General features: G+C 33.8%; 1 protein-coding gene across 2 annotated transcripts; it reads right to left on the reverse strand.

The window, feature by feature from the left end:
- Nucleotides 1-261: 261 nt before the first annotated feature.
- LOC110459749 (keratin-associated protein 10-11-like) lies at nt 262-19,059 on the reverse strand. Of its 2 annotated transcripts, XM_021512162.1 has the most exons (10): nt 18,951-19,059; nt 15,760-15,817; nt 7,944-8,006; nt 7,687-7,710; nt 7,078-7,158; nt 4,966-5,028; nt 4,617-4,643; nt 4,219-4,308; nt 1,584-1,619; nt 262-755 (listed from the first exon to the last, which is right to left on the reverse strand). In XM_021512162.1, the coding sequence occupies exons 1-10, from the start codon at nt 18,951-18,953 to the stop codon at nt 673-675; spliced, it is 528 nt and encodes a 175-aa protein (XP_021367837.1). In that variant the 5' UTR covers nt 18,954-19,059; the 3' UTR covers nt 262-672. The 2 variants fall into 2 exon arrangements, with proteins under 2 accessions (XP_021367837.1, XP_021367838.1); XM_021512163.1 differs by lacking the exon at nt 1,584-1,619.
- Between the last annotated feature and the right edge of the window lie 8,870 nt (nt 19,060-27,929).

Consider the following 27,929-nt stretch of genomic DNA (forward strand, 5'->3'; position numbering starts at 1 on the left):
TGAGCGGTTCCTACACCATGTGGTACTTGTGCTAATGAATGTGGTATCTCAGACAATAATCAAATTAGTGTTGGTTGTTTTCATTATAATATGTTTGAACAGCAAAAACCTTGACGCATCTTGAACAATATATTCGTTTCTTGTGTAAAATTTACCAAACGTTTTAGATGTAATGTAAGGTCAAATAACCCAAACTGTATAGTTATATGAGGGGATGTACAGTGTAATTCCTAAAATAATAAGTAGACACTGAAACGTGTTTTACTTTACAATATTTATTGGTAATCAATATAAAATGAAGTCAAACATCCAGCAATACCACAGGAATGATATTTTTATAAATATATCACAAATACATCTTAAATAAAGAATACACGTATGTATTACATTTAAAATTGCAGCTCAACACATACATCGACGTGTTTCAATGCATGCGAATTTCTTGGGTAACCGTTTAGGTTAATCGTAATTAATATCAAGTTCTTTTTATAACCAAGGTTAATATTAAGGCTAGTTCATTCGATATCCGATCTATTTGATTGAAATAATTTGCACTGATCATGTGTTTTTCAAAACATTTAAACGTCCTTGAATAAAAGATGTCATCCGTCATTGTGCTCCACAGGTGATGCAGGTTTCAGGATGGCAATCATGTATTGGACAAGGCTCCCATCACGGATACAGAAATAGTTTGGTGAAGATTACACAAATCAGCATCAGGGGAGAAACTCCAAGCCTTATGGATCCACTTTTGTCTAAAAGAGGAAAAAAAAGGTATCAGAATGTGTGCAAATTGTAGGAAAATGATTCGGGGGGTTTTCTATTATTTTTAATGATATAAGTTCGTTTTTGTGATGCACAAATAAATTTATGTAATAAAACTTTTGTCAAAAAGTAATTGTTTGACCAGTTTTTCCAGAAGGTGTGGATACCTTCGCCTGACCTGTGGACACGTATTGTTTGTGATTTTTTACTTAATATAGGTGTTCAGTTGAACGTCGTGTAAATGGGGTAAAATCCACCTCAAGGAGTGCAACTTTTTGTCTGGAGTGGTCAAATATCTTTAAGATCTCAAATACAACTTTGATACGGCGATACGACCTATATATCGTTGAAGTAGTAAAAATCAATAATATTCTGTTCTGGCATTTTGTTTTAAACTTACCGCTTGATTAAGCTTAAAATTTCGGTTTTCAATAAAAACATACTTAAATGCAAATTAACAAGTTAAACTGACAGTCTAGTAGATATATATTATTGTCACTTTTTTAACACCAAATAGTCTGATAATACAATAAGATTTCATTCGCCATTGTAAAGAGTATGCATACAGTTTTCAGGATGGTAAATTTGTTTTTGACAAGGCTCCCTTTTCTGACATCAGCAGCAATGGAGATAAACCGCGCCTAATTGATCTTTTTCTACGCTTAAAAAACCCAGTACACGTACTTTATCAGAATATGAGGAAATTGTAAGATACTGGTATATTTCTTTGAATATTTTTGATAGTTGGTCGTCTATGTGATGAACATTAGAAATTAATTGGAACAACACTTTTGTTCAAAAAATAAATAAAAAAATACCTGGTTTCCCTGCAGGTGTGGTTACCTCTGCTTGACCTGTAGACACGAATTATTAAATTGGATGATTTGTTTTTCACCCCACTGAGAAAATATTTTATGTTTGAGTTTGTTCAGAAATAACTGCATATAATATTTTACTCAATATTGTTGTTTAGATTAGCATCGTGTTAATGGGGTAAAAAAAAAACCGACTCCAGGAGTGCGACATTTTATCTAGGGTTATATAATCACTTTAAGATCTCAAAAAAACCTTTGATACGATGATACGAACTATATAAATCAACGAAGTACTAGACACTTAATTTTAATAAAAACATCAAGAACATTCTGTTAGGGTATTTTGGTTTTAAATTCATCCTCGTTTGAGCCTGATTTTCGGTTATGTAAACACTTCGATATTCTCTACAAACACATTTAAATAAAAATGTACAAGATAGACTGACAGCCAAGTAGATATATCTTGTTATCCCTTTTTAACACAATTTAGTCTTAGAATACGATAAGATGTCATCCGTCAATGTGTACAATATTCATATAGTATGGATGGTAAATTCGTTTTTGACAACGCTTTTTTCACAGATAAAGAAAGAAATTTCCAACATCAGCAGCAATTGAGATAAACTGCGCCTAATTGATCCTTTTTGTGCCTTATGAAAAATAGTACGTTATTAGAATGTGAGGAAAGTTATTCTTTGTATATTTCTTTAAATATTTTTCATGATAGTAGGTCGCTTATGTGATGAAAAACACAGTATGTGGTAAAATACTTTTGTCCAAAATACAAATCGCTTTTACCTGTTTTTCCTGCAGGTGACTTGTAATTAGGTATACTGTATTAGAAACATGTGTGTGTATGTAGATATAGCTTTAGAATATTTGAAATTTATATTTCTTTGACGTTTCAATGTACATGACAAGCTTTTATGAAGAATGAGTAAAAATAGAAGAATCCAAAAAGCCATCGTTGCTTTTGACGATGTGTCAGTTAATTGGTAAATGTTCGTATGAAGTTTGTTTTTATAGAGAGGAAATTTTGTAAGTCATCCTTTGATTTCTTCCAAAACATAAAAGAATCATTAAGGATTATCTTGCATTTATCTGCGAGGTATTGTTTTACCACTTGATGTCCCCAATTATACATTCCGGCCAGGAGGCAAATCCATACTTCGTATATAAATCCGATCATCAAAGGAAAATCAGACACATATCTTGACATAAGTAATAACACGTACTCGCAGCTGCCTCTTGGTCAAAGGAAAAATACAATTAAAGATGAACATTTAAGATGGTTCAGACAAGATGAAAACAAAATGAAAAAATACTAAATTCTTCACAAGTTAACGCAAACCGAAGAATTTTGGGAAATTACTCATCGGTATAGATTTTTCGTCAATAGCAGAAACCCACAAAGTCAGTGCATGCAACGAACAAAGATGTGGAACGCGCAGTCATTATATAACAGACTAGATTAGGTTTAGAACAGTTTCTAACAGGAAGAGTCTGAGAAGTCAAATCACGTTTAAACTTTAAATCTAAAAATGGGAATATTATAATTGTTGTCCCAAGTGAGGCAGATAAAATAACAATTAATAGAACATAATGTTACTATGCACATAACATTATTGCAAAGTGGAACCGTTTGTGCGGTTAAATTACTTTAAAATTATATATAAACACAGAAATAATATCGAAAGTGCTGCCGAAGGAATTGGTCACATTTTCGAGGAAATCCGCCCGTTTATGAAGACAGAAATGTGAACAATTTCATATCAAAGCATAGAGCACAGAACTAAACAGTCACCCCGAAATAATACTGCATCACAAATTACATAACAATTCTACATAAAAAATACGGAAAACTAGTTATTAAATGTAATAATATAATCTGCTGATGTTAACGCACATTTTTTCAGCCGGCTGATCGCCGAAGTTTACATATTACATTAAATAGTTCACTTTTAGACTATAAAATCAAGTGAATTAGGTGAGAAATGTAAATAACATTTTCACATAACTATTTTTTTTACAATGTCCTACGGCCACACGCGTGTAATAAAACCTCAAGGTGCTGCGATTACCCAAAGCCGTTGGAACACATTCCTACGCCACTACAGGTACATATTTATATTTAACTGCATTCTTTACGATATATTTTAACTTTTGTGCTATCAATGCATTTGAAATGTTTATTTTGTCGTTATTCTTTTCATTGCATATAAAACTGTTCATTATTTGTGTTTAATCTGGTCCATTTAACACTGCGCCGAACGCAAATATTATGAACGGAGCACATTTGCGTTGACCTGTGTAGAATTAGCTGGTACTACATATTTGTGTTTCATTCTTTTCCCCAAATTATGAATGTTATGTGATAAATAGATTCTTATATGAGTGTCCATGCCATATTGAACATAGTAAACGTGTTCAATAATTGTATGTGACATTAAAGGCTCGTGTCATATCAAATTATTGAACTCGTTTAATAAATTTGTTATGACATAGACAATCATGTAAGATACTCTTTGTACAAAAGTAAATAATTCTATAAACGTTGTGTGACCTACGTAATGTGGCATACTTACCTTTTAAATATATATAAATACAACCCATATAAGAAGAGAAATGGTTTTCTCACCAGTTGGAGGTACACATGCAGCTTTGCAGGTTCCACTGTCTGCTGCTGATCCACATGGTCCACTCTCACGTGTACATGCGGTAATATAGGCTGTAAACAGTTATTAAGAAAAAGAAGATGTGAAAGTCGTCAACAAAATCAGTGTTTCTACATAGGACCATATAAGGATTAGTATTTTATATACTTTGCATTGCAGACACTGCATCATCATACAAATGCATGTGCAATTAGTTTCACAGAAAAAATAGTCTGTTGATTGATCAGTGACTTTTTATTGTTATTCTTTTTATTGTTTTTTTATTATTTTTATTGTTATTTTATATAACTCCTGTAAACCATTTTTTTTAATAAAATGATATTTTAATGTATTTTAGATAAAAAAAAATGGTGATACGTACCACCAACTATCGGCGTATGGTCGGATTCTGTTTGAAAGATACGAATGACTTTAATATAGAAAATCCATTGTATTGCCATTATTATGAAAATGATGATGATTACATTATTTATAAATACAACAAAGGAGGACGAAACCATTTTTTCTGTTTCGAAAGAAGATAATATGTGTACTGTAAGGCGAGTAATGTGTAAATGATACAATGGTAAAATGGTTATTAAAAAGACTATACATTATTATTACTGCAAAGTCAAAGCTATACCGTTCCGAACTGAACTATTACCGTTTACAAAATACAAGACATGTTAAGTACATCCCATTGATAAGTCGAAACAATTTATTAAACTTACTTTCGCATGTCCATTTACATGGTTTGCCTCCTGGACAGGGATCCGGTGTACAAGTAGCGGCAACTGAAATATATACAACAAATGTCAATGGTTAAGTACGTAATGTGATTCATGTTATTAATTGAAAATCGCAGAAATTGTATAACATCATTTGAAACTACATATTTTGAAAAAATAACCAAAGTTTGTATAAAAAAACGCAAAAACTACTAGAAATTATTGATAACAAATTGACGGGCTTTTCACTGTTAGGACTGATTTCGTCCTTGATAACTTATCCTTTTCTAACCTCATGGTCTTAACCATCCATGAAGAAAAAAGATAATATAGACCAAATTACTCAAAGTAAGCTTTATTTTTCGATCAATATAAATCAAAGTACTGAAAAATCCTGATACACAATGGCATTGAACAATGATAATTTTTGACAGCGATCATTGTGTGGTAACAGTTTTACAGAGGATTTTGTTTCTTTGAAATAATAAAAGTTTTTAAGTGAATAATAACCCATTATAGTCCTCCATAGAGGTGTAATGGCATTGTGAGGAGTGAGACACATGACAGGTACATGTACATGTAGTAAGATTATTTGGATTTGCTCAAAGAAACTTGACTCGCTAAAGCTATCTTGGTACTTTCATTACTAATGTGATACCAAATTATTATGAAAAACGACAAGCTGCAAAACGTATCAGTTGTGACAAAAAGGCAGCATATTGCAATGGTCATGAGAAGCATAAAAACCGAATTATTCTGTGTTCATATCACAAGGACTGAAAAGGAAGACAGGAACGTTTTGCAACAGCGTCTACTACTCTATATCATTTAGTTTTGATGAACATAAACAATATCATTATGGATCGGTAGGTTTGTTTTGAAGCTTGAAATGGTTATAAGGAGATGCCATACAATACTGCTCATCTGATTAAACAGCATAATTGTATTATTCAGTTCATTTTACGACATTTGTAAATCACTTTTTATTTTTAATTTTATGCTTATTCACTTCGACGATTTATTTGCATCGATGTGTGTTGATTCGGTGCTATTATTTCACAGGCGTTGTCTTTAAGTATAGATCCTACCTAAATAACCTTAGCTGTTAATAGGACGTTAAACAAAATCAAACAAACAAACAAACAAACAAACTTGCCACATAAATACTAATGAGTTACAGATAGATAAAATGGTCATATAGTGCAGTATCTTTTAAATTGTATTTGGCTCTCTGAAATGACATATTTAAAAAAAAGTTGTTTTAGTTACCTGGTATTTCTAGCAATACTTTCCTTTTATACATTTTTAAATACTACAATTATTAATTCATTTGTCACGTATAATATCCAACAAGCACTATTTATGCATCCGGCACCAGATTGATTCATGTATTTCTTACTTAAAGTATCTTGAACAATCATACAGCAACTGTTAAAGATGTCCTATACTTCTTGACAACAGGTAAATTTATTGCTGATTTTTTTAGATCCCACTGCTTCTAATAAAAGCCTAAAGAAACATTACATGTAAGCGATATCCGTGATGACGATCGTATAATGTATTAAAATCAGCAAGCATAATGTATTCATTCGAACTCTAATGTACGACAGAACTAACTAACCGATTAGGTCGCGAAAAATCCCACATTTTTGGAAGAAGGAAAGGCTGTATTACACAATGACCATTAATACATTTCCAGAGACTGCTAGAACAATATCAATTAGAAAACATATTCATCTGCGTATACAGGTACAGCAATTTTCCATAGATAATATTTGTTTTAACTAAACGACAATAACCACGTGATAACTAACTAATAATTGCATTGTAACGTCATGCTTTCAGCACTTCCAATGCTGATGGAATATTTCAATTTCTCGTTTGCAACCGTCAAAATTGACATACATGGCACACATGAGTGTTACTCGAGACAAGGCGTCCAACGAACTGTGAATGATCATATTCCGTGTACTACTCCTATATTAAGCTTATATAGTAACGATACATTATCTAAGTCGATATGATAACCACCGTGACTTCTGCAGATTACTATATATCTTGTGAAGCATACTTGTATCTAATAAAAGCTATACATGATGTGTTACACTTTCTTACCAGGGGCTGCAACACACGCACTCTTGCATTCGCCTGAAGATCCACAAACAGCTTTAGAAACTGTGCATACGGTGTTGTTGGCTATGAAAAATACACACGACATGCAATTTAATATTATGCAAAATATGTAATCTTAACATATAACTCATATACACATTTATGAAAGCAATTATCTCAGATAATTTGCACATTTAAAATAATTAAAAATGATATTTTTTAACGAACCATTCCTATCGGTTCGTATACCCTTTAGCTGGGTATACCGTACATCCTGTGTTAAAATTGCTTTCACGTTAGATCAACTTGACTGCTTTGCCCATAAGGAAAAAATAATAAGAGTGCAGATCAGATGTTCATTTGCAGATAAAGACTAGAAACACGACCAATTAGTTCTAATGGTGACCTTTGGGATATAGATCGAAGTGTGCTGCACAATAGGCCGTCTTGTTTTTATGTACTTCTCTATACCAGTTGTCGCAAAATTCTCGAGACGAGCAGAACTTATAGTTTAAAGAGAAAGTCAACTGACAAACGTGATATTTCTACGCCCTCCCTTACATTATACAGGCATGAATATTATAACTGATATGATAGACTGAGTATACTTACCATCAGCTATTTGAAGCCCGTTTTCTGTTTGAAAGATAATAATTTAAAGAGTATAATATTACTCAGCTAGAGGAATGTAATTACGAAAAGGAACCAAGGAAAGAGTAGGTTACGTGTTAAATAAATCGTGTTATTTGCGAAATCAAAGCAGTGGTTTTTTTTTAAAGTTTAACAACATGACATGTCCTTAGATACCCGTCATAAAAAGATAAAATAGGAAACTTAACTTTAGAATCGTACAACTCAAATATACTTACTATCGCATGTCCATTTGCATGTTTTACTAATTTCACATGCAGACGGTGTACATGTTGGGGTAACTGAAACATACGAAAAATTGTGACTATCAGTATCTAAATATTACAGTTGCATTTGCATAGGTCAACACAGAAACACTGCATACTGCTTTCAATTGTCAAGTTTACAGCTACCGTTTATTTAAGAAATTATCAGCGTGTGTGCGTGTTTGGGAAAAATTAACGAAGGCCTCTCTAATAAAATGTAGCGAAAGTGGTTCGTGTCTACCGCGGTGACCATACGCGTTTGATAAGCAAATTTAACCTAGATAATCTGATCATTTAAATTTGGCTGCTCTTTTGTGAGTGCTAACATTTGTATAATTTAACCTTGATATAATTTGGAAGGATTTTCATTTTCACTGCGATTTTGTGACGATAAACAGTAAACACTAACGTTATGCTTTATGTCAGATGTTTATTTTAATCAATCAAATTCACCAATCTATCGACATCGCTCGTCTACGCGTGGATTCAGCATTTTGATGATTTACAAATACTATTTTAGTCATCTTGGCGGTCAGTTCAGCTTGACAGGTGTTTTGTCATTTTTTTTATATTTGCGTGCTAGCATATCTGCAAATACAGTCAAACCTGCCTTAACGGCCCTCTGTATTCAGCGACTTTGTGTCATATGCGATCTAAACTAAAAATGTCCTCCAATTGTAATTCACTATGTGAAGCGACCACATGTCCTATGCGACAAGCGACCGTTAATTTTCAATCCCAAAACTATAATTTCTTTCAATTTAGCGACATTACATTCTGAAAACTAAACCAGAAGTGAAATCGCAAACAGTCGTGAACGTAATCGGTACACTTCGGCTGGTTCCGTGTCGCGACTGGGTACTAAGATAAAATATTTTGCGATAGGAAAACGAGATTTTAGTGAGTAGTGTTGACCTATCGTCAAGGAAGCCATAACTCGTATCACGGTTATGTGTAGCCTGGCTAACAATCGCATCAAAAAGAAAAGTATTAGCATTACAACAACAAATTGAAGAAATCAAATCGTAGGATGAGGGAAACCGTCTTATAATAATAATAAAGGCTTTATTTATTCTTGATAACATATTGAGTATGAAGCTCATCTTACATATGGTCAAGATACAATGTATGATAAAATGTACAGTAATACAATCGTGGTCGATTATGATATGGAGAAAACACAGATTCAAAATGTACGAAAACGAAAAACTGAGCTGTTGGAGGACTTTTAAAAAAGATTTGCTTAGAACGTCAAAAAGACGAGAATATTTAACCGGAAATGAGGACATTAACGATTTGACATACGAGTGGTATAAAGATACTGTTTCACGACGCAAAAACGTAACGGGTCCCTTATTACATACGAAAGTTCTTAAGTGTGTGTAGGATTTAACTCATCGGTGTGTGTTGGATTTTACCTACAAGTGTGTGTAGGATTTTACCTACCAGTGTGTGTAGGATTTTACTTCATTCCAACATGCTACTTTACAAATATCACGGTCACTTATATATTTTTGCTAATATTTTACTCAATTTTACTGATAAAATGTTTCATTTAACTCTTTCTTTATTGAGACGGAAATTTGGTAATCCGTCTACGGCTTTTAATTAAGGATCGACAGGTAGCCATGAGTAGCCATAAGTAGCTTTGCTCAATCGCTATTGAGAATTTGTAAGCAAGAACAAAGTATATACTGTGGTGAGTTTTGATATATTTGTTATAATATTGTTAGTTAACGACATGTACATAGTTGTTGTTCATCTGTGACATTTCTAGTCATTTTACCTGTTGTTGTATACATGACAATACCTGTTTATCGGGTGCACATTGTTTGCATTCGCGCGCACGATGCGTATATACTGTTTTAGTTTTATAAGATCTATGCGATTTATAAGCTTGTTAACATATATTGTTTAAGCTAGTATTATCTATAAACAATTCCCATGTAATTGCTCATTTTCGTCCAGTGTGGACTACAATGTACATATTTTGGCTCCGTGTGAACCGAGTGGTGTGTGCTGTTGTGTGTTGTATAGGGACCACGGAACCAAATCAAAAATATATTGTGTTTTTTTCCCTTTTAGGCAGAAGATTCAATAGGAAGAGGAATGCCTCGGGGCCCGCTGGTTGGATATTTAGGTGGCAGAAGTTTCAAAAATGTTATGTGTGGGTTGAGCAATATATATAGATGTAATATGCATAAAAAAAATTAAAAAAAAGGCTGCTTTTGTCTGGGTGAGTTTTATAAAGTGTGTAATTTGTCATTTTTTGTCGATTTTTGGTGCCGAATTAAATAAAAGGTTCAAATTGGCAGAATTTTTAAATATTTTATTTACAGTTGTTTGAGATGATATTCTTCAAAATGAGGGCAGGTAAACCAGTATGGATAACCCCATTTAACCAGGACAGTGGTAAACGTTAACACTATCGTCTATGGAAAATCATTTGTTTCTGCAGTCCCTATACATTAATTACCCGCGTAGTGAACCCTTTAAACGGACGGACTGTGTTATTTGTGGACACTTTATGTCATTTAGTCTGTACTGTTCATTTCGTGAAACACCTCATATGGAGTTTGCTGAGCACATCAACACAGGAGTTATGGTCAAGGTCGTCAAGAGGAGAGACGGGACCAGGGACTACAGACCGCGATTGACGATCCTTGTAGTGATCACAAGTATCCAGGCAGTTATTTTCATATAGTGACTGGTCCATTGACTTTTGCAGTATTGGTATATATTTTACTTGCTTTGTGTGATTCTAGTGTTGCTGTATATACTTACTTTTTGTGTGCTTAGAAATTAACAAAACTATAGTGCATATTGTGTAAATTAAATTTTGTTTATATTGTAATTTATTCTTGGTGTCATTCTACACCACACTTGAACTGTCACGCTCGTCCATAGTTACAACACAAATCATCACCCTAGGCCTTTCGGTTATTCAGAAGAAACTGTTTAAATTTGTTCAACGCATTTGACCGCTTTGATCTTGAATATGTGCAAAGGTCATTCATTTGACCAAACTTGATAGCACTTTATTCCTGCATGCAACGCGCCAAATATCATTGGCCTATGCCTTATGATTACCCGGAATTTTTTAACTTTGACACAAGATGAAAAACGGTTGTATTCATTTTTCTGGACAAAACAATATTTATATAAGAAAACGTTTTCTCTGGCCGAATTATATACAGTGTATAATGTACAGAGGTAAACTTTGTTACTTAGACGTTAACGATATTATCACTAGCTGTTTCATGATTATCAAATCAGAGCTCAAAGTTACTATCTTGGATTTTCTATTGCTTTAAAATTATCACAATTTTAACGACTTCAATATGTACAGCTGTTTCCTTGAAAAGCAGATAAGAGCTTTAATATCTCAATTGCTTTGATAATAAACGTCAGGCCGAGAAGGCAGTATGGAAAATATTTGTACAACGTATGGATGAAATTGGCATGTATAGAACGCAGAAAAAAAGTGATTTATTATATCGATGGCTTTTTAAAACGATCAATGCAAATTATCAAAATGTTGTATGGAAGCTGCTGCAGATTTCATCGTGTTGGAATTCCCGATCGACTTTAAATTTGTTTTTATATTTGTTACCCCATTTTGAGCATTTAATTTGACCTTTTCTCTAACAACAATTCTTAAGAAAAAATAAGCATTGACGTGAATAAAATAAATGTTCCATTATTACATAAATTGTGTAGCATGACAAATACAGTGTTATAGCAGTTTTAAAAACGCGTTACTTTCAAAAGCTAATTTAGGTTATAGTGGCCATAGTGAATGTTTTATGAATCTTAAAGTCTTTGTGTAACAACTTTATCTTATGTCCTATAACATGTTGAAATAGCATATCCATATCTGCCATCGTTATAAAGATATTTCCCTCAATTGGTTTGCTGGGAAAGATGAAGTAGAAAAAAGACAAAATCTGTTGGTGGAATCAGATATATACACATCGCTTGAAAAGGCTCAACCCTTTCGCAATTAACCTAGTACAATTCGTTGAAACTTTCACATAATGGTTATGGAACTATGTAAAGGTGATTTTATGACAACCTAAACATTCAGATAGACTGGGGATGTTTTGGGGGAAAATACCCTAAAAGTTGAATTTTAGTCAATTTTAATATTTTACATTATTTTGGTATATGGCATTGTTCGGAACATTAACAAAAATAAAACAATTAATAGAAGCATTGCTTATTAAACTTGCAATTATTTTATTTGTCACAAAATATATAAAACATGTTAAACAAATTGTTTTTTATTGGAATTGTATGGATACAAGTAATTATCTACAAGCTAAAAGCAAACAGGACTCATAATTTCATACAAAAAAAAAGAGTGAAAAATAAAAAATAAATATCCACATTGGCTTTACAATTTATTTATTTTAGATTTTACAATCACTTTGAGCCCGATGAGAGTTGTCTTCCTTGAAAAAAATCGGAACTTTTTGCAAAGGGATAAAATTTACGCAATGACAGTTATCTCTTTCTACAAACATGTTAATCGAAATGATAGAAATTAGTTAAAAATATTATATCATTTTTTTAAATTAATTGTTCTTTTATGGAACCAAATTACTCTCAATCGATTACAGTTTGGACATCATTCCACATCCCGCTAGCGCATTGTATATCTACATGTCAGGTACATATGTAACCAGCTGAACAGAGGCCATCCATATTGCATGCCGTTCTCAAGTGCACCCACACATGCATTTTTATAGGGATCTTGATATTTTACAAAACACCATTTTCAAATAGTTAGTGATCTGCATATGTAAAAATAATTTACACGACAGAGCGTAACTCGCGCTACAGCAAAACTCGTACCGACCTCGAGCTAGCGGGCTGATGTAAACACGTGATACGTGCATGTGAGGTTAGTACACAAAACACATCAGTCCCGTTCCATGTGTTTCATGTATGACTTTGTTGGGGTCGTCTGGTCTCATGTCAGTGTCTTACCGCGAGTCGATTTATGTCTTTGTATCGGATGCTATATTCCGTATTAGTACGTGTGATTACACATTTCCCAGTGAATTCGCGATATCGGTAGCTGACATATCATCGGCATGCACATGTACAATTGTATACCCGGTGTTACTATAATTACGCAATACGGAAATAACGACACGAAAATACGACAAGAAAAGCATGTGTATTACGAAGAGTGGGAAGTCCTTAATAGTAAGAGTGCCAATAACAATTGCCATGTCAAAGCATGGACATGGTTAAGCGTAAAGTTATTATGAATGTATTTGCCTAATATGTGATGTCGATAATATCAATGATATAGAAAGATAGGAGAGGGGGCAGACAGAAAACACGTTTTCGTGTTTTGAATTCAATTGTCTATGAAGAAAGATAAATTATCACCAATAACTTAATATATGTTACTTTAAAGGGACATCACGTGAAAAGGCGTTTTTTTTAATGAATGTTTGTATTGTATGCACTTCCACTTATGTTACCACGCTATCCCCATATTCATAGTCCGTGCCAAATGTCCAGTTTGACCGCTTGAATTGTTCGGGAAAGCCCTGTTAAAAATAGCGCCGATAACGTCACCTGACTAGGCAGTAAACACAAATGGTGCGAGCGAGATGAAACGGTTTCCAAAGGGGCCCCCAGAGAGGGGCCGTCAGGCAACTGCAACTTCTTACCGCACTGTGAAACCAAGTTATATTATTTCTAAGTCCGTATTCAAACTTATTGAACAGTAATTATTCATCATTAGAAGTTAATTGCACACTTGCCAATATTCAGAATTTAAATTTAGCTTTAAACATAAATTTGTTGCCAATACAATTAAACAAGGGATGGGGCACAAGTTTTTACAATTTATCACAGCCTTCTCCCGTCATACATTTACAATTAAATGTCAACAATGTTAATAGGCATAAACATAAAGTAGATATATTTAAATATATATATTGAATTTAATACCGGAATGTGGCCGGTACAGATGGTACATGTACGTGGCTTAACACCTTACCTACACCAAGGGACAAACCTTTCCGATTTTTTTTTTAATATGTTGCCGGGGCAGAGGAGGCCGGGTATTCATATTAGTACTTATTTAAATCTTGCATGTAAATACAAAAATAATCGTTTAATTCAGCAATATAATTAAATCATACCATTTTATTGAACCCGGTAATATTATAAATTATGTAAATCCACGGACTTCGATAACACGTATCTCGGTGATCCAGAAAATACGCCATGGGTCATCACAACAGTTATCCCTTGGAGGGCCTCATGGAAAAATCAAACTAACCAGTCACGTGTCCCTTCCTTTCGCATTAACCACTGTATAATTATAGAAACACAAAGTAAGCTCTCTCTAATACTTGCCCATTAACATATTAAACTAAGTTCATCTGTGTTCAAACTCAGACATAGAACCTAGCGAGTTTTATAGTTTTAGATATTTATTCATAACATAAACAGCGCTAGCATTTCTGTCGATTCCATTTCAGCTTAATCGGCTATCCGGAAGAATACATGCACCGCACTAACTGCGACGGCAGTTATTTTCTCCTTTGAATACTGCCCACTTGCAATAATGATTCCGTAACGTACTCTTTGCGCTATCTTTTGACCATTTGTCAACTTTTCGTGTCGTAGCTGACACGGTACAACCCTTTTCTTTCGCTTACTTTACACGGCCAGTCATTTTGTTTACAAAGAAATGGTGTGCTATGCGCATGCGCTAGTAGAGGGAAATCCCTGAACAAAACGTTGGTCAGACAGGTAGAAATACCGATGATTTTCTTAGATTTAATCATTTTTATGAATCTTTTTCAGCCAAATCCGATCCTTATTTTCCATAAGGAGTCTCACTTGATATGTTTATGCAGTATTTGAAAAAAGGGCAAAAATTAAAGTTACTTCACCGTGATGCCCCTTTAATACCATTACCATTAGTACGGGGGTCAAAGCTTAGTTTTGAATAAAATTGAATATTCTGAGACATTTTTGAGACCTTTGACTGCATTATGCTATATTTTGCCATGCCTTAATTGTAAACATCATTCTATCCATATGGTTTATAACGGAATAGTGAAAGTGACCCTATCTGAATGTTTTTAATTGTTATTGGTTGATTATCATGTTTATGCGTGACAAACTATGATGCCCCGTGGAAAAGAATATGTTCCAGTATAAAAAATGACAGTTTAGTCTACAAATCAAATATCATCGATAAACGTAACACACACGCATAGGTGACTGCAATTTTAAAATTTGGTATTAGATACAGTTTCCTTAAAAATTACACTACATCATGCAGGTGTTTAGTTGTTCCAGGACTCATCGGTAATGCAATTGGCCAAAATAATAGAAATTCAAACGGTTTGAACTAGTGTTGAAACAGTGAAGCAGATACTTAAATCCTTTTGATCCATGAGTTGAAAGTTTAAAAAGAGTACCGGGAATTGCAAATTAAATTATATGTATCTGTAATTATCACCTGTCTTCTTGCTTTAATCCCCCTTTCTAACTCGATCTAGAGCTTAATGAACAGCTTTAATGAGTTAATTACCGACTGCCTTAAAATAATTTGTATTCCATGTATTGTTTGTTTTGCTTTTCGCTGCACAGTTTAATATGAAGACAGGCTCTAAAAGTGAGATCAAAATAGAAATAAAAGGTACAGTTAATTAGTCTATGTCAAGTCTACGTTTCTACATTCATGATAAAGGAAACACAAATATGTGCAAAGCGACAAAAGTTTTAGAACAACAAAATGTTAACTCACTGCATTGAACAACTGCCATAATCAAAACGAACACAAGGCATATCACGTACATGTTGGCCTGAAACAAATTAAGGTGATAAATCAAATATCTGTTCTTTATCAAATTATATTGAATCACAATCTCAATGAAAAAAACTAACTCATGACTTATTTGCCATGATTGTGAATTAGGAATAACATTAATCACATCTGAAAATCAATTATTGTATATTTTGGCTACTCATAAAGCAAGAGATCAATTATTTCACTTACTTTCCTTTTTAAATGTTACGTTGGATGGACTCAGTTTTTCGCATATATCAGAATAATAAGCAATCATTTAATGAAAATCAATTCAATACACAGAAATAAATATTGCTGATGCTGATTATTTTTGTAACAAGCATATGTTGTTATAAATTAATAGTTCTTCAAAATGTAGAAGCTAGTTTTTATGTAATAGCCACTGTCTTAAACATGTAGTATTAAAACTACTCATAATAGATATGACGGTATATATTTCAAAAGGTTGGGCGCATTAAACTCGATAAAGGACAATACATTAGTGTCCTTCAAAAACCCCGTATAAAAGCATATAAGCATAAATCAGTATGATGTATTACATTATGTCATATAACATAATATATGCTTTATAGTTGAGAAACAAGTTGACTATATTCATATTCACTGTTGAAAAAACATTACTGCAAAAAAAAAACACTTTTGTATATTTACAGTGAATATGAAATCCAGAGGATATAGTGTGTTTTATGACATAATGTAATGTATCAAATCTATCTCGATGCCCTGTTATAAAGGACAGATATAATGTTTGATTAAAAGATGTTTCTAGTGCTTGTTTTTGCAAGGCGTTAGATTCATTATTTCTGATCACTTAAAACGAATGATACCCAAGAAACTTGGTCAATCAAATAAGGTTATCCTTTCTTAGTATATCCCTTTTTCCTCCTCTGATTTCATGCATTTTATGTATTCATATATTGAATCAAAGATTTTTGCAATTTGGCATAAATAGTGCTTCATCATTGGGACCTCATTGACTTACACCAGTGTGGGTGCTAAATGTCTGGTAATACAATTCAGCCTAGAGCATTCAAATGACACAAATGCTATACAATGATATTATCATCGTGTGCAACATATTCAAACTATTATTTTTATACCGAATATTACACTATTTCAAGAAAGATTTGTCCTTTTTATTGAAGATTAAAGCAGAAAAGTGTGTGAAATTTCATTTCTAAGGAGAACATTTTAATTTCTGACACGTCAATTTATATAGTTCTAAAACTAGTATATTTTTCTTACTCTACTTGCTGAAAAGTTGGCAACCAATAATATCTTTCAATATTAGGAATTTCAAACTGACAACCGGTTAATTTGTCATATAACATTTTTGGTTCCAAAAAAGGAAAACATAGCTTTCTTTCCACATTTCCTTTAACTTGTGTTTCTTCATGACTAAAGTTCAGTTGGTCTTAATATTTGGCAAGTAGATTGTTCATGTGAATAAGTTTAAGTGTTGTAATAAACGTTGATGACCTTGACCTTCGTTCAAGGTCACAACAATATAATGTGCTGAAATATATTTTGTGTATGGGGAGTTAGACAAGGATATCTTTCTTTGCTTTAATTGTTTAGAGTTAACGATATAAAGTAGTGTAATATTCCTTCATATTTTCTTTAATGAATGGGCAATAGGCAAACAAAAAATAATAAGTAGAACTGCAAGCCAAACATTAACTAATACCCCCGCTCCTATATAAGCCAGAACTGTAAGCTAAAGGCCAACTAAGACAAAGCATTGTAAAGCAATCCATTGTCCGCCACCAGTTAATATTTAAGTATATATGTCAACTGACATACTTCTTGTACTCCCTTATAATGCCAAAACATACTTTCATACCAAATCTTGTTAGCCCAGATGAACCAGTTTTGCTAAAATCGTACTAGTAGTTAAGGAAGAGTTGTCAAGACAAAGATTTTTAACAAGGGTCATAACTCCTTAAACAGGGTCGAAATGAAAATAATACTACCTTGATGCACAACATCGGGAGGTAATAACCATATCTGTAAACTTTCATTGAAATCGGCCCAGAAGTTTATGAGGCAGAGACAAAGATATGTTTTTATCAAAGGGCCATAACTCCTTTTTAAATATTAGAATGAAAACATACTATTTGGATGCACAATGCCAGGGGCAGTTACCATTTCTGTAAACTTCCGTTGAAATTGGTCCCATAGTTTTGGAGGAGTTGTCTGGACAAGTATTTTTCAACAAATTGTCATTACTCCGTAAAAAATAGTTAGATTGAAAAAAAAGGATACCTGGATGCACACCATCGAATGGTAGTTACCATATCTAAAAAATTTCGTTGAAATTGACCCCTTGATTTTGGAGGACATGTCCGGACAAGGATTTTTCAACAAAGGGCCATACCTTTGTTAATAAAAAGGGTCAGAATGAAAAATGAATACCTGGGTTCATAACTTCAGGTGTCAGTTATCATATCGGGATACTTTCGTTGAAATTGGTCCATTAATTAAGAAGGAGTTGTCCGGACAAACTTTTTTTACGGACAGATATACGTATAGACAAGCTGATTCCAGTATACGTATTCTAAAAAAGTACTTTACCGGTTTTGATATTACATAGATATTATTCTGTAAACAGAATACATGTATGGGTAGTTTTTAAAGAAGTTTAAAATATAGACTACCATTGTAATTATATAAAGGCAAGTTGATAATGCTGGTTATATTGAAAATTTTGTGAAAATTTTGCTTGTTTTTCTAACTAAAAGTGTCTCTACGCTTACTTCATGTATACCAATATGACATATTTAGTATCAAAATAACAAAAAAATGATACACAGTACACTATCTTTATTCATCTTCAAAATAACATTCGCCTGCGATGTGAATCAGTCATTTTGTTAGGATACCCCCGTCACTCAACCTGGTGTTATGCAAGGAGGTCCACTACGGTTATCAGTAGTCATTATGAATGATCATTTATGCAGTTATTGATCATTTTTATGTATCTACATATGGCAAAAGAATTAAAGAAATCAAAGTCATATAACCTTTATATTATATTACGATAATCTGATATCCTCATACTATCAGAGAGGAATAGTTAGCTGTATGAAACGCTTTAAATTCCAATTTAAAATGAAGCTGATACATACCATGTCGGCTGTTCTGTTCCTCACTTGTAAGTGTTGGATGGTGCTGAATGCGCTAGCTTATATATTCAGCGTAACATGACTGTTGATAAATTACCAAAGAAACGCGATGAACACCCCACACGTTATTGTGACGGCAAATTTAACGTTGTCAAGACTCTGTTGTCAATCTTCCATGTTACATGGATACCAAACACTTAACCACACCCACTTTACACCCGGGATAGCCAATCAACATACTGAGACAAAACGTTAATAATGAAATAAGAAGAGCGTCCATTTGAGGATACCTGTTGGAATGCGGGCAAAACCTCGAGAATACTGTTGTAGTTTTTTTCATGGATATAGTAGCAACTTCTTAATTTCGTTTTTATGATAACTGCAGCGAGGCTAGATAACTATCGGTTATCAGGTTGATACATCGTAGGTTGGTTAGAGGACAATAGTGTAAACGGTATGATTAAAAGGTCAAGCGTATTTGAATTCAACTCTGGCCCCTTCGCATTTTCTTCGAAACAAATTTGTTGATATTTTATCTGCTTTTTTTCGTCTTTAATAACTTGTTTTAATTGTTTTGATAAACGTTTGGTAAGGTAGACATTTCTTTTCAGAAATATTTTTATTAAAGCTTTTGATATGACGGTTAAAGGCTTGAAATTTCAAAAGTGTATTTTTTGGCAGTGGTATGGATTTTGTTTACAAAAGTTGTTGAAAAGGATTGTGGTTAGTGGAGGGTTTTTTAAGAAGAGAACTTTTGTTGAATTCCTAGGACAAAGATCTTTCGGACAATTCACATGCACTTCTCCACTAAGAATTTACTCGCTCTCCAGGCCCGATAATTAATTTTTGTTAATATCTCCTCAGTGTCGTATATATCGTATCTTTTCATTAACCTCTTAAATACATGACTGAAATCGATGTCGAGTGAAATTTAAAACCCGCGGATATAAAGGTATACCTAGGTCATAAAAACTCGTAACTGGATCATGCCAGATCTTGTAGAATGAAGGTATGTTGATGTTTAGAATATCCTTTCGGGGAGAGGGGATGCTAGTTTTGTGTCCTTCTTTTGTACTCGACTTTAATATCTTCTTATGTCCTGTCAAGCATATCTTCAAAGTATTGTAACTTCAATATTACATCTTCTGATATCATATCGACAATTAATTGATTCATCGCTTATGTTCATTATGTTTTCGCGCTCGCCTTTTTTTCTTCAATTTCGGTGACATATCCCTATTTAGCCCTTTGTTAGCAAATTGTAATCGGTTGCAGTTTTAGAATTATCCATTTCAGTGGGATTGAATTAAAATTCACCCATTTTTGAAAGTGCGATTATACTTTACAATTATCTTTGAGATTCCGAGCCATATACGCATACCGTCTTTGTATAACTACGCGTATTTATGTTTATCCGTTGCAAGGACGCAAAACCCTTAACAGAAAAGCATGCAAAGCAACATGTATCCAATACATTGCCCCTGCCTCTGCACTTTCATTTCAGGTAAACAAATTAAATTGAAACGAAACACCAAAGTGTAAAGAAACCCGTAACTCAAACTGGCAATCGATAATTTAAGGCAACGTTTTCCAATGTACATAAAAATAGCATAGCTAAGTATTCAGGGAATTATACCAGATTTAAAAGATACTTAAATGTACATGTACAAATTGTTGTTTTTTTTTGTTTTTTTTTTTATTTATAATTATGATGAACTGCATAAATGCTGCATCAGTCGAAACTTGCATTTATTTTGAAGGACAATATGTAACAAAAATATACTAGGCTCGGATATTCTAATGCCATTCAAAACAACAAATCACATTACTATCATTACGTTGATATTTAAGTACATTGTGAAGATCGTGGAATGTGTCCATCCTCAAATATAAAAGAAACATGCTGCCGATATCTAGAGTGATTACCATCAGAAGTCATGCTCTTTCTCCACATTGAGCCGATAGCTGATCGGAAGAATGATTGAGAAATGTTCTGCACCCATTTACCAGCTGTGTCCGACGCAAGTCATCTCTGTTTTAGAGGCCAACGTTGTTTTCTGCCAGTTCGTCTCTTAATGTAATCCTATATGTCCTCAACAGGTTTTCCTATATCGGGGACAAAGTTAACCCAGAGGCGAGACATGAATCTGGTGGCTCTGCAGGAAATCCGTACATACTCTGACAGTGCGTGTCCTAACATTGTCTTACTGCAACGTTACAACAAACAATTTGAGCTATAACTTCGCCACGATACGTTTCTGCCTTAACTGGTCCGTTAAAGGCGTGTTAGGTTGTTCTAGAATTGAAAATGATCCCTCCCAACACCCTGACATTACATGCATCCCCACCTGTTTGCTGGAGACAACATTGAGTAAAACGTTCTACATTTCTTCTCCCGACCGTCTGCTCTGCTTAGCTGAAATCTGGATTTTTTTCGATAGCAACCTATTTTCCATCTAGCATGAATCCACCAGGAATGAATGCACGACCACTGCAAAATATCTACGAGTAAGAATTTGCCAGACATAAGGTCGACCATCTCGTAGGCGACGTCGGACTGCGTGTGATGATACATGACTAGCTTGTGGTGTATGTAGACTAATACGTTAAAGTAATGAAAGGTTTGCGAGGGGTGGTTAATGAAATAAATGTTGCATTTGGGTGTTGACTTGATTGATAAAGCAGCTTTGCGCCATCGTTGTAATCCTCAGTGTTCCGGAATGTTTTCAATCCTTAACAATTATTGCTTGTTGGTGCACTAGAAAGAACCTAACAATTGTTGATTTCGCACCGTGTATGATGCATGTAACGTTTATTGTCGGCACACCAGCCGGCAACATGCAAAGTGAATTGTTCATGTCAGAGGTTTTCTAACACGGCATAACGATTTATGTTTTTTCTTTGCAGATTTGTGTCGTTACACATCAAAACAATTGTCAGTACATGTGAAACTGGGTCACCACGTGCAGTAAGAGTAAAATGCGGTCACACTTAATTGATTCCGTGTCCTAACCTGTCATTGATAGGAAGAGAAATAATACCTGTACTCATATATAAACTTCATAATGTCACAAACTTAATAAGCTAGGATTTATATCAAAATGTGATGCTTCATTTATGCTATTCAGTAAAAGTCTAGTCGTCGCAATATGAAATGTATAGCTAGCGAACAATATTGAATCAGTATCGAGAGTTGGTTAAATTAAAACAATTGGTAGTGACCTTGATTTCAAGTTCGGTAGGTTGCACATGATCGGTAAGGTCGATAAATTTCTTGATAGTTAAAGAAAGCCTAAGTCGATATATCTGAGAATTACAATTAGACAAGGCTTGCGTTTCCAGCTCTTTAAAAATCAAAATCAAACATACAAAGTATGCCAGACAGCGGACACAGTTTGTACCCTTATGAATGCCTTATATATGTAAGTCTTAGAAACACTTATAAATACCCTGCAACCAAATATCAACATAGCCGTTTGCCCTTTAAGTAGAGGAGAGCTCTCACAGGACAAGGACGTCGTTCCATAATTTTGGGAGGAGGTATGGTAGTGTAGAAAAAACAACGAATGCTCTAAAAACAACTAAGAATAATCAAACTGGGCGAACGATGAGCGATAACAACCTCGGTTGGTGTACATTTTGTAACAGCCTAAGAACATAATTGATTTATGTGTACGTGCAACTTAAGTGATTCTGAAAAGTTGCTATGCAATCTACTTTATTTTATTCGAGTCTTCCGTATTTTTTTCTTTCATTTGCGCAATATATGTATCCGCTATTTGTGGTTGTTGTGCGGTCACACAACTGTTGCAAGACCAAGTACGTTAACGCATAAAGCACGCATTAGCGTGCCTGTATTGTGCGTAAATCAGCATTTTGCAAACACCGTGTGATAACATCCGCACATGGTGCGCACTATAGTGCGATTCCATAATAATTTCACATGGTTTGTGCCTATCAGGGACAAATGTGCAATCAATATTCCGGAATGAAATGAAAAAAATATAGAAGACCCCTATACGAATCCATTTTAAACATTTGAATTCTAATCAGTATAACTTTCATTCCATCTAGTTTTATATGCAAAGCTAGTTACAAAGAAATATAGAGACTGCCGAACGTTTACGATAGGGCCTGACACCTCATCCAACCAATCACGCCCTTAAATCAGCCATTTTTCTATCGTCCGCACATTATTTTCCGATCCCCAATATCGAACCTGATATCTGACCCCGGATCATTTCGGTTTTCTTCATGACTGTATGGAGATAATACTGGTGAGGATGGTAGTCTGTATTTTAACGATTACTGATAACTGTCCGAGTTTTTTTGTTTTTTTTTACATTTCCATCGTTATAATATCCTTTTAATTTCTTTATAGTTTTTGTTATATGCAGAATCTTAGTATGCAACTATTGTTGCACTTTTTGGTAATGAAGTTTTCCGTTCTTCAAATATTGTAAAATATTATAAGTTTGCTTTTCCATAGAATCTCTTCTGTCTTACTGCGTTTTTTTACTTCTTATTTTTCAATGTTTGGGTTTTATATAAGGATCCTTTATGAGCTATCTAAACACAAAGTATCCACCTTTAATAGTTCTGCTTCCATTTTGAATCGACCGGTAAATTCTCTCTTTATAAATGGTGAAGGCTTAGTGCTGCTTTTCTTTCCGGACGGGGATAAACTACTACAGGTAATCCTGTCTTTATGTGTATTATAATAATTATTAGTACTGTAGCATACTACCTTTATATCTATAGCAGTGTGCTAAACTACAGAGACCCAGGTTCCTACCTTTTAACAATTCTTCTTAAAACTATCCATTGTAAACGAATAACACCAAAAGATATATATCACTGACTTCAAATTTCAAAATTGCAAATTTCATCGTTGCAACAGACATTATTTATGTGCTGGTATCACCACTCAGCTTGATTATAACAGGTGGTTGCATGTTTACCGCACTAAAATGGATATATGGTAGAATGCTGCCTATGGTCCTGATTCAGAAGATTCAAGTTCATCAACTAAACACATTCTGATAACTCTCCAACGTAGGAGATACTTAGACAGGTCTTTGACTTGAGAATTATCAATAAATATTCAATTGTAATCTGGTATGTAAGTGGTTCAGCAGTAACTGGGTAAGAAATGAGTTTACAGCTCAATTAAGGGAACACATATCTCTTACCTGAATCAATCTCATAAACAATGTTCATTCTCAAACCTTATGTTTTTTGAGTTTTCTCATATGGTCTTAATAAAAGAAGGAAAGTACAAGTTCTACATTATACACCTAATATAACATGGACCAACGTATAATTTATAAAAAGACTAAAACAGAAAGAACAAATACAAAATATGTTACTGAGGCAACGCCTCTTTCAACATTGATCAACAACCATTTCAACAAACGCAGCCACACGCAACCGGACACATAATGACTGACACTTCCGTTAACCCAGTCGAAACTATATAATTGACATGGAGTCATCATAAACAATATGTACCTCCACAAATGTTTTGATAGTTTTTAACAGTTGATTAATATGCAATGAATGTTAAGATATTCATATTCAAAAATTCGTATCATTTAGTTTCCTTGCCAGAAGACGCTGTGGTCTACAAGGATTAACGTCCTCCGGGAATTGTCCACTTGCAATCGCTATCCTCGTGCAGGGTAGGTTTTACATACATGTACATGCATATAGACACGACCTCAGATATGTGGTCACGCAATTAGTAGAGGGTCAGGTTTATAAATGTTGCTATGAACTGTTTATTAACTTTGATGCTGTTCTGTAGTCTTAACTTTGACATACTCTTTACCTGGTTATTAACATCTTCTTCGAAATGTTTTTTTTTCAAATTAACCAAAGTTTTGATACAAGTTATGTGTCACAGAGCAAGGTCAATAAAATCGTTTACCGTGTGATCATTTCTTTTGAACATGGGCTTAGGTATTGCTAGGGTTGGGGTACTGGGATTTATACCTAAACAGTATGTGTCCCCCCTCTGAGAGTGGCTCTCTTTCAGTACACTATAAGTAAAATGAATATTTGATTTTCACTCACATATTCACTCATTTATCCGCTAGTATCTATTTTAATTATCATAACATTATAATTATTAACTTCATTTGGACATATGTTCATGTGTTCGCAATGTGATATTACACTTATACAATATTTATAGTTCACAACTAACTACAATAGCATTAAAGCAAAGTTCATTTGTTACGAGCTGTAGTATCTCAGCTTTCAAAACTCCTAGTCACAACATATATTTCTAATGAATGATAGATAATTTATGATATAAATCAAGTAGCAACAGTAAAAAACATGTATGAGTATATTTCTTTCAGTTATCTTCTCCGTGTGATCCGTTGCTCCTTCCAATGTCGTTGAGTGTTTCTGATGTAATTATTTTGTTGCATCACCGTTTATATTTTCATTATGGTACAAGACACATTACTAATTATACATTTTGTTTTAACAGCAAATATAAATATTGATTTATTTGTCGGTATTATTTTCGTTAATCTTTTTCACCAGCTGTATATGATAATATCTACGATGTTAATAAAAAAACACTATTTTTCTTCAAGCTCAATGCTACATACTATCAAATATGTATTTAAACAACTTCAGCAGATCATGCAATTTTCTGATGAATTCAAAGGGCTAACACTGCAAAAGTGTGACCGAATGATTAAGAACTTTAGTGAAAGTATATACATAAGAAACATACACGTACAACTGATAATCTTCAACAAAACAATTACAGCGTTTTTAATTGGATGCAAAACCAGGTTTACTTCATTTTATCTAATCATCAAATTAGTATACTAACTTTGAGGAAAACTTGGGTGGAAACTACTCACAGATAGCTTGTAAAATATACGAATTCGTGTCAATGTTTTGTCACAATATATACACATTTACTTGCCTGTATGTGATAGTCGAAGGGTGCTATCATTATTAATAAGTCTTGTAAAAAGTTTGTCGATATGACAACGACATTAGTTCGAGATGAAAAAATAAATAAAAAAATAACCTTGCATTCCAAGGTTTGTGTGGACCCCTTATGTGAAAATAAGAAGATATAACAGTCGCTTTCATTTTGTTTTGTCACTTAGATAGCAATAACAATATATTTAAACCGTACGAGATCAACTAAAATGACAAATGACCGACGCAGTGATTCTTATCTGTATTTGTATAAGCTTTAATTTTTCCCATGGGTCTGACAAGGACATGCATAAATCGATGTTGTAACAAGTGTATTTGTCCTTTTGAAATGCAAACTTTTCATTGCTTCTATAGTTACTATGATATGGACACTGTTATATCTATTTGATGTGTAGGCACGATGACAAAACGCCATTGTATGCGCGTTTGAGAGACTTAAATTTACTCCGCTGCTATCTTCACGCCATGCTAATAATGACTCCTGATCCCTCTCCCTCCTCCCCATTTCTGGTATAAATTCTTAAGCTTAAAATAATCAAAACTAATACACCGACAGGAAGTACCCAGCCAACAAACAAATCGTTTCTTGGTGCGATAATCCGAAGGCAGAGAGCATGGACATACATAATTGTGTTTGAATCCATGTGAAAGTTTCAGAATCGAGGATAATTACTCAGAAGAAAGGTCAGTCGAGTTGCGCAGTGGATACCGCACTAGCCTTTTACTAAGGTCTCCTCCTACATCCAGACGCTCCTTGCGCTTGCATGCAGGCCAACAAGAGTGATTATTATAAGTTGAAATGATGTATTTCCTAATTGTTGTAAAACAAAGATTATATCGTACATTGTATTGTATAAACAATGACTTTCGGAGCAGAATACCATTAATCTTCCGGACCAATTGGTCGTTTTACGTGTCTTTTCCAATGGTTTAAATGTTAATATTTCCTCATTTATGAACATGATAAATTGCGGAGAGTTTTATGGATGTTATATGTTTATGTCAAATATCTTGTTTGTGTCACTTTGTCTTTGAAAGATTTCAAAACGTAAACGGATAAAACATTGACTTCTGTTTCATCGAAATATCTCAAAGTTTCGTGAAGTAATTATTCGGTTTCTATTGACAAACACTTAAGAAGTATTGTCGACTAATTAAATAATCAAAATTAGTATTTCGTATTAGCAAGATATTTATGCTTTAAAACTGATCAGGAATTTACTTTTGACAATTGCTTGGCTTTCTTGTTACTATATGGCGAACCGTAGTCACTAGAAATACATGAAAGCGGCAGCTTCTAGGTTTATTTCTCCTATGAACAATACTAAACAGTCACATTGAGTACCAACGCAGCGTCATTCAAAATATCAAACATCAGCACAGCATGATAATTTCATGACAACTTAAATATAACCATATTTGTTTAAAGACTATATGGCATAATAGATGCAATAAGTACTTGTTTGTGTTACTTCTGCGGCCCTAAAGTATACACATAAAAACGCTTCGTTGTGAAGTAACAAACGATGTACTGTCCGTCTCACGCGTTTCCAATAGTTTCAATGACCTCATTGCAAATAAGTCCCTGATTTTTTAGGTATCTTTGGCGAATTGTCATACTGGTACATATTTTTTAACTACAATTTGTGCATGTGTCATCTGTTTATGCCATGCAATTTGTTTACAGGTGTGATTGCATTTTATCATGCGACTGACATCATCAATAAATCTATCATCCCAAAGTGTGCGCATCCTTTCTATCTTTTTTGCATGTTTTGTTGAAAACCAGTATATACATGTACACATCTACAGACGTCAGGGAAACTACACTTTTGAACCAGTTCTTTGATACAAGATCACGTATTCAAGAAGAAAACAACGTAAGAAGTTGTGATGCATTACGCATGTACCTCGAGTTAGATCTTGAATGAATTAAATTGCCTTCTTTTTGCACGTATCTATATCAACATGTCGGGTACAAAGATCAGTTTAAAACATCCTTTCTATCTT

This window comes from Mizuhopecten yessoensis, unplaced genomic scaffold (assembly GCF_002113885.1).
Source record: "Mizuhopecten yessoensis strain PY_sf001 unplaced genomic scaffold, ASM211388v2 scaffold10203, whole genome shotgun sequence".
NCBI classification, from domain to species: domain Eukaryota; kingdom Metazoa; phylum Mollusca; class Bivalvia; order Pectinida; family Pectinidae; genus Mizuhopecten; species Mizuhopecten yessoensis.

Bases quoted from the DNA above. Each gene is read 5' to 3' on its own strand.
- LOC110459749 (XM_021512162.1), bottom strand. The intron at 4,644-4,965 runs GTAAGTTTAATA...TCTTTCAAACAG, and splicing joins ATGTAAATGGACATGCGAAA to AATCCGACCATACGCCGATA. The intron at 1,620-4,218 runs GTGAGAAAACCA...TCGTGTCTACAG, and splicing joins TGCATGTGTACCTCCAACTG to GTCAAGCAGAGGTAACCACA.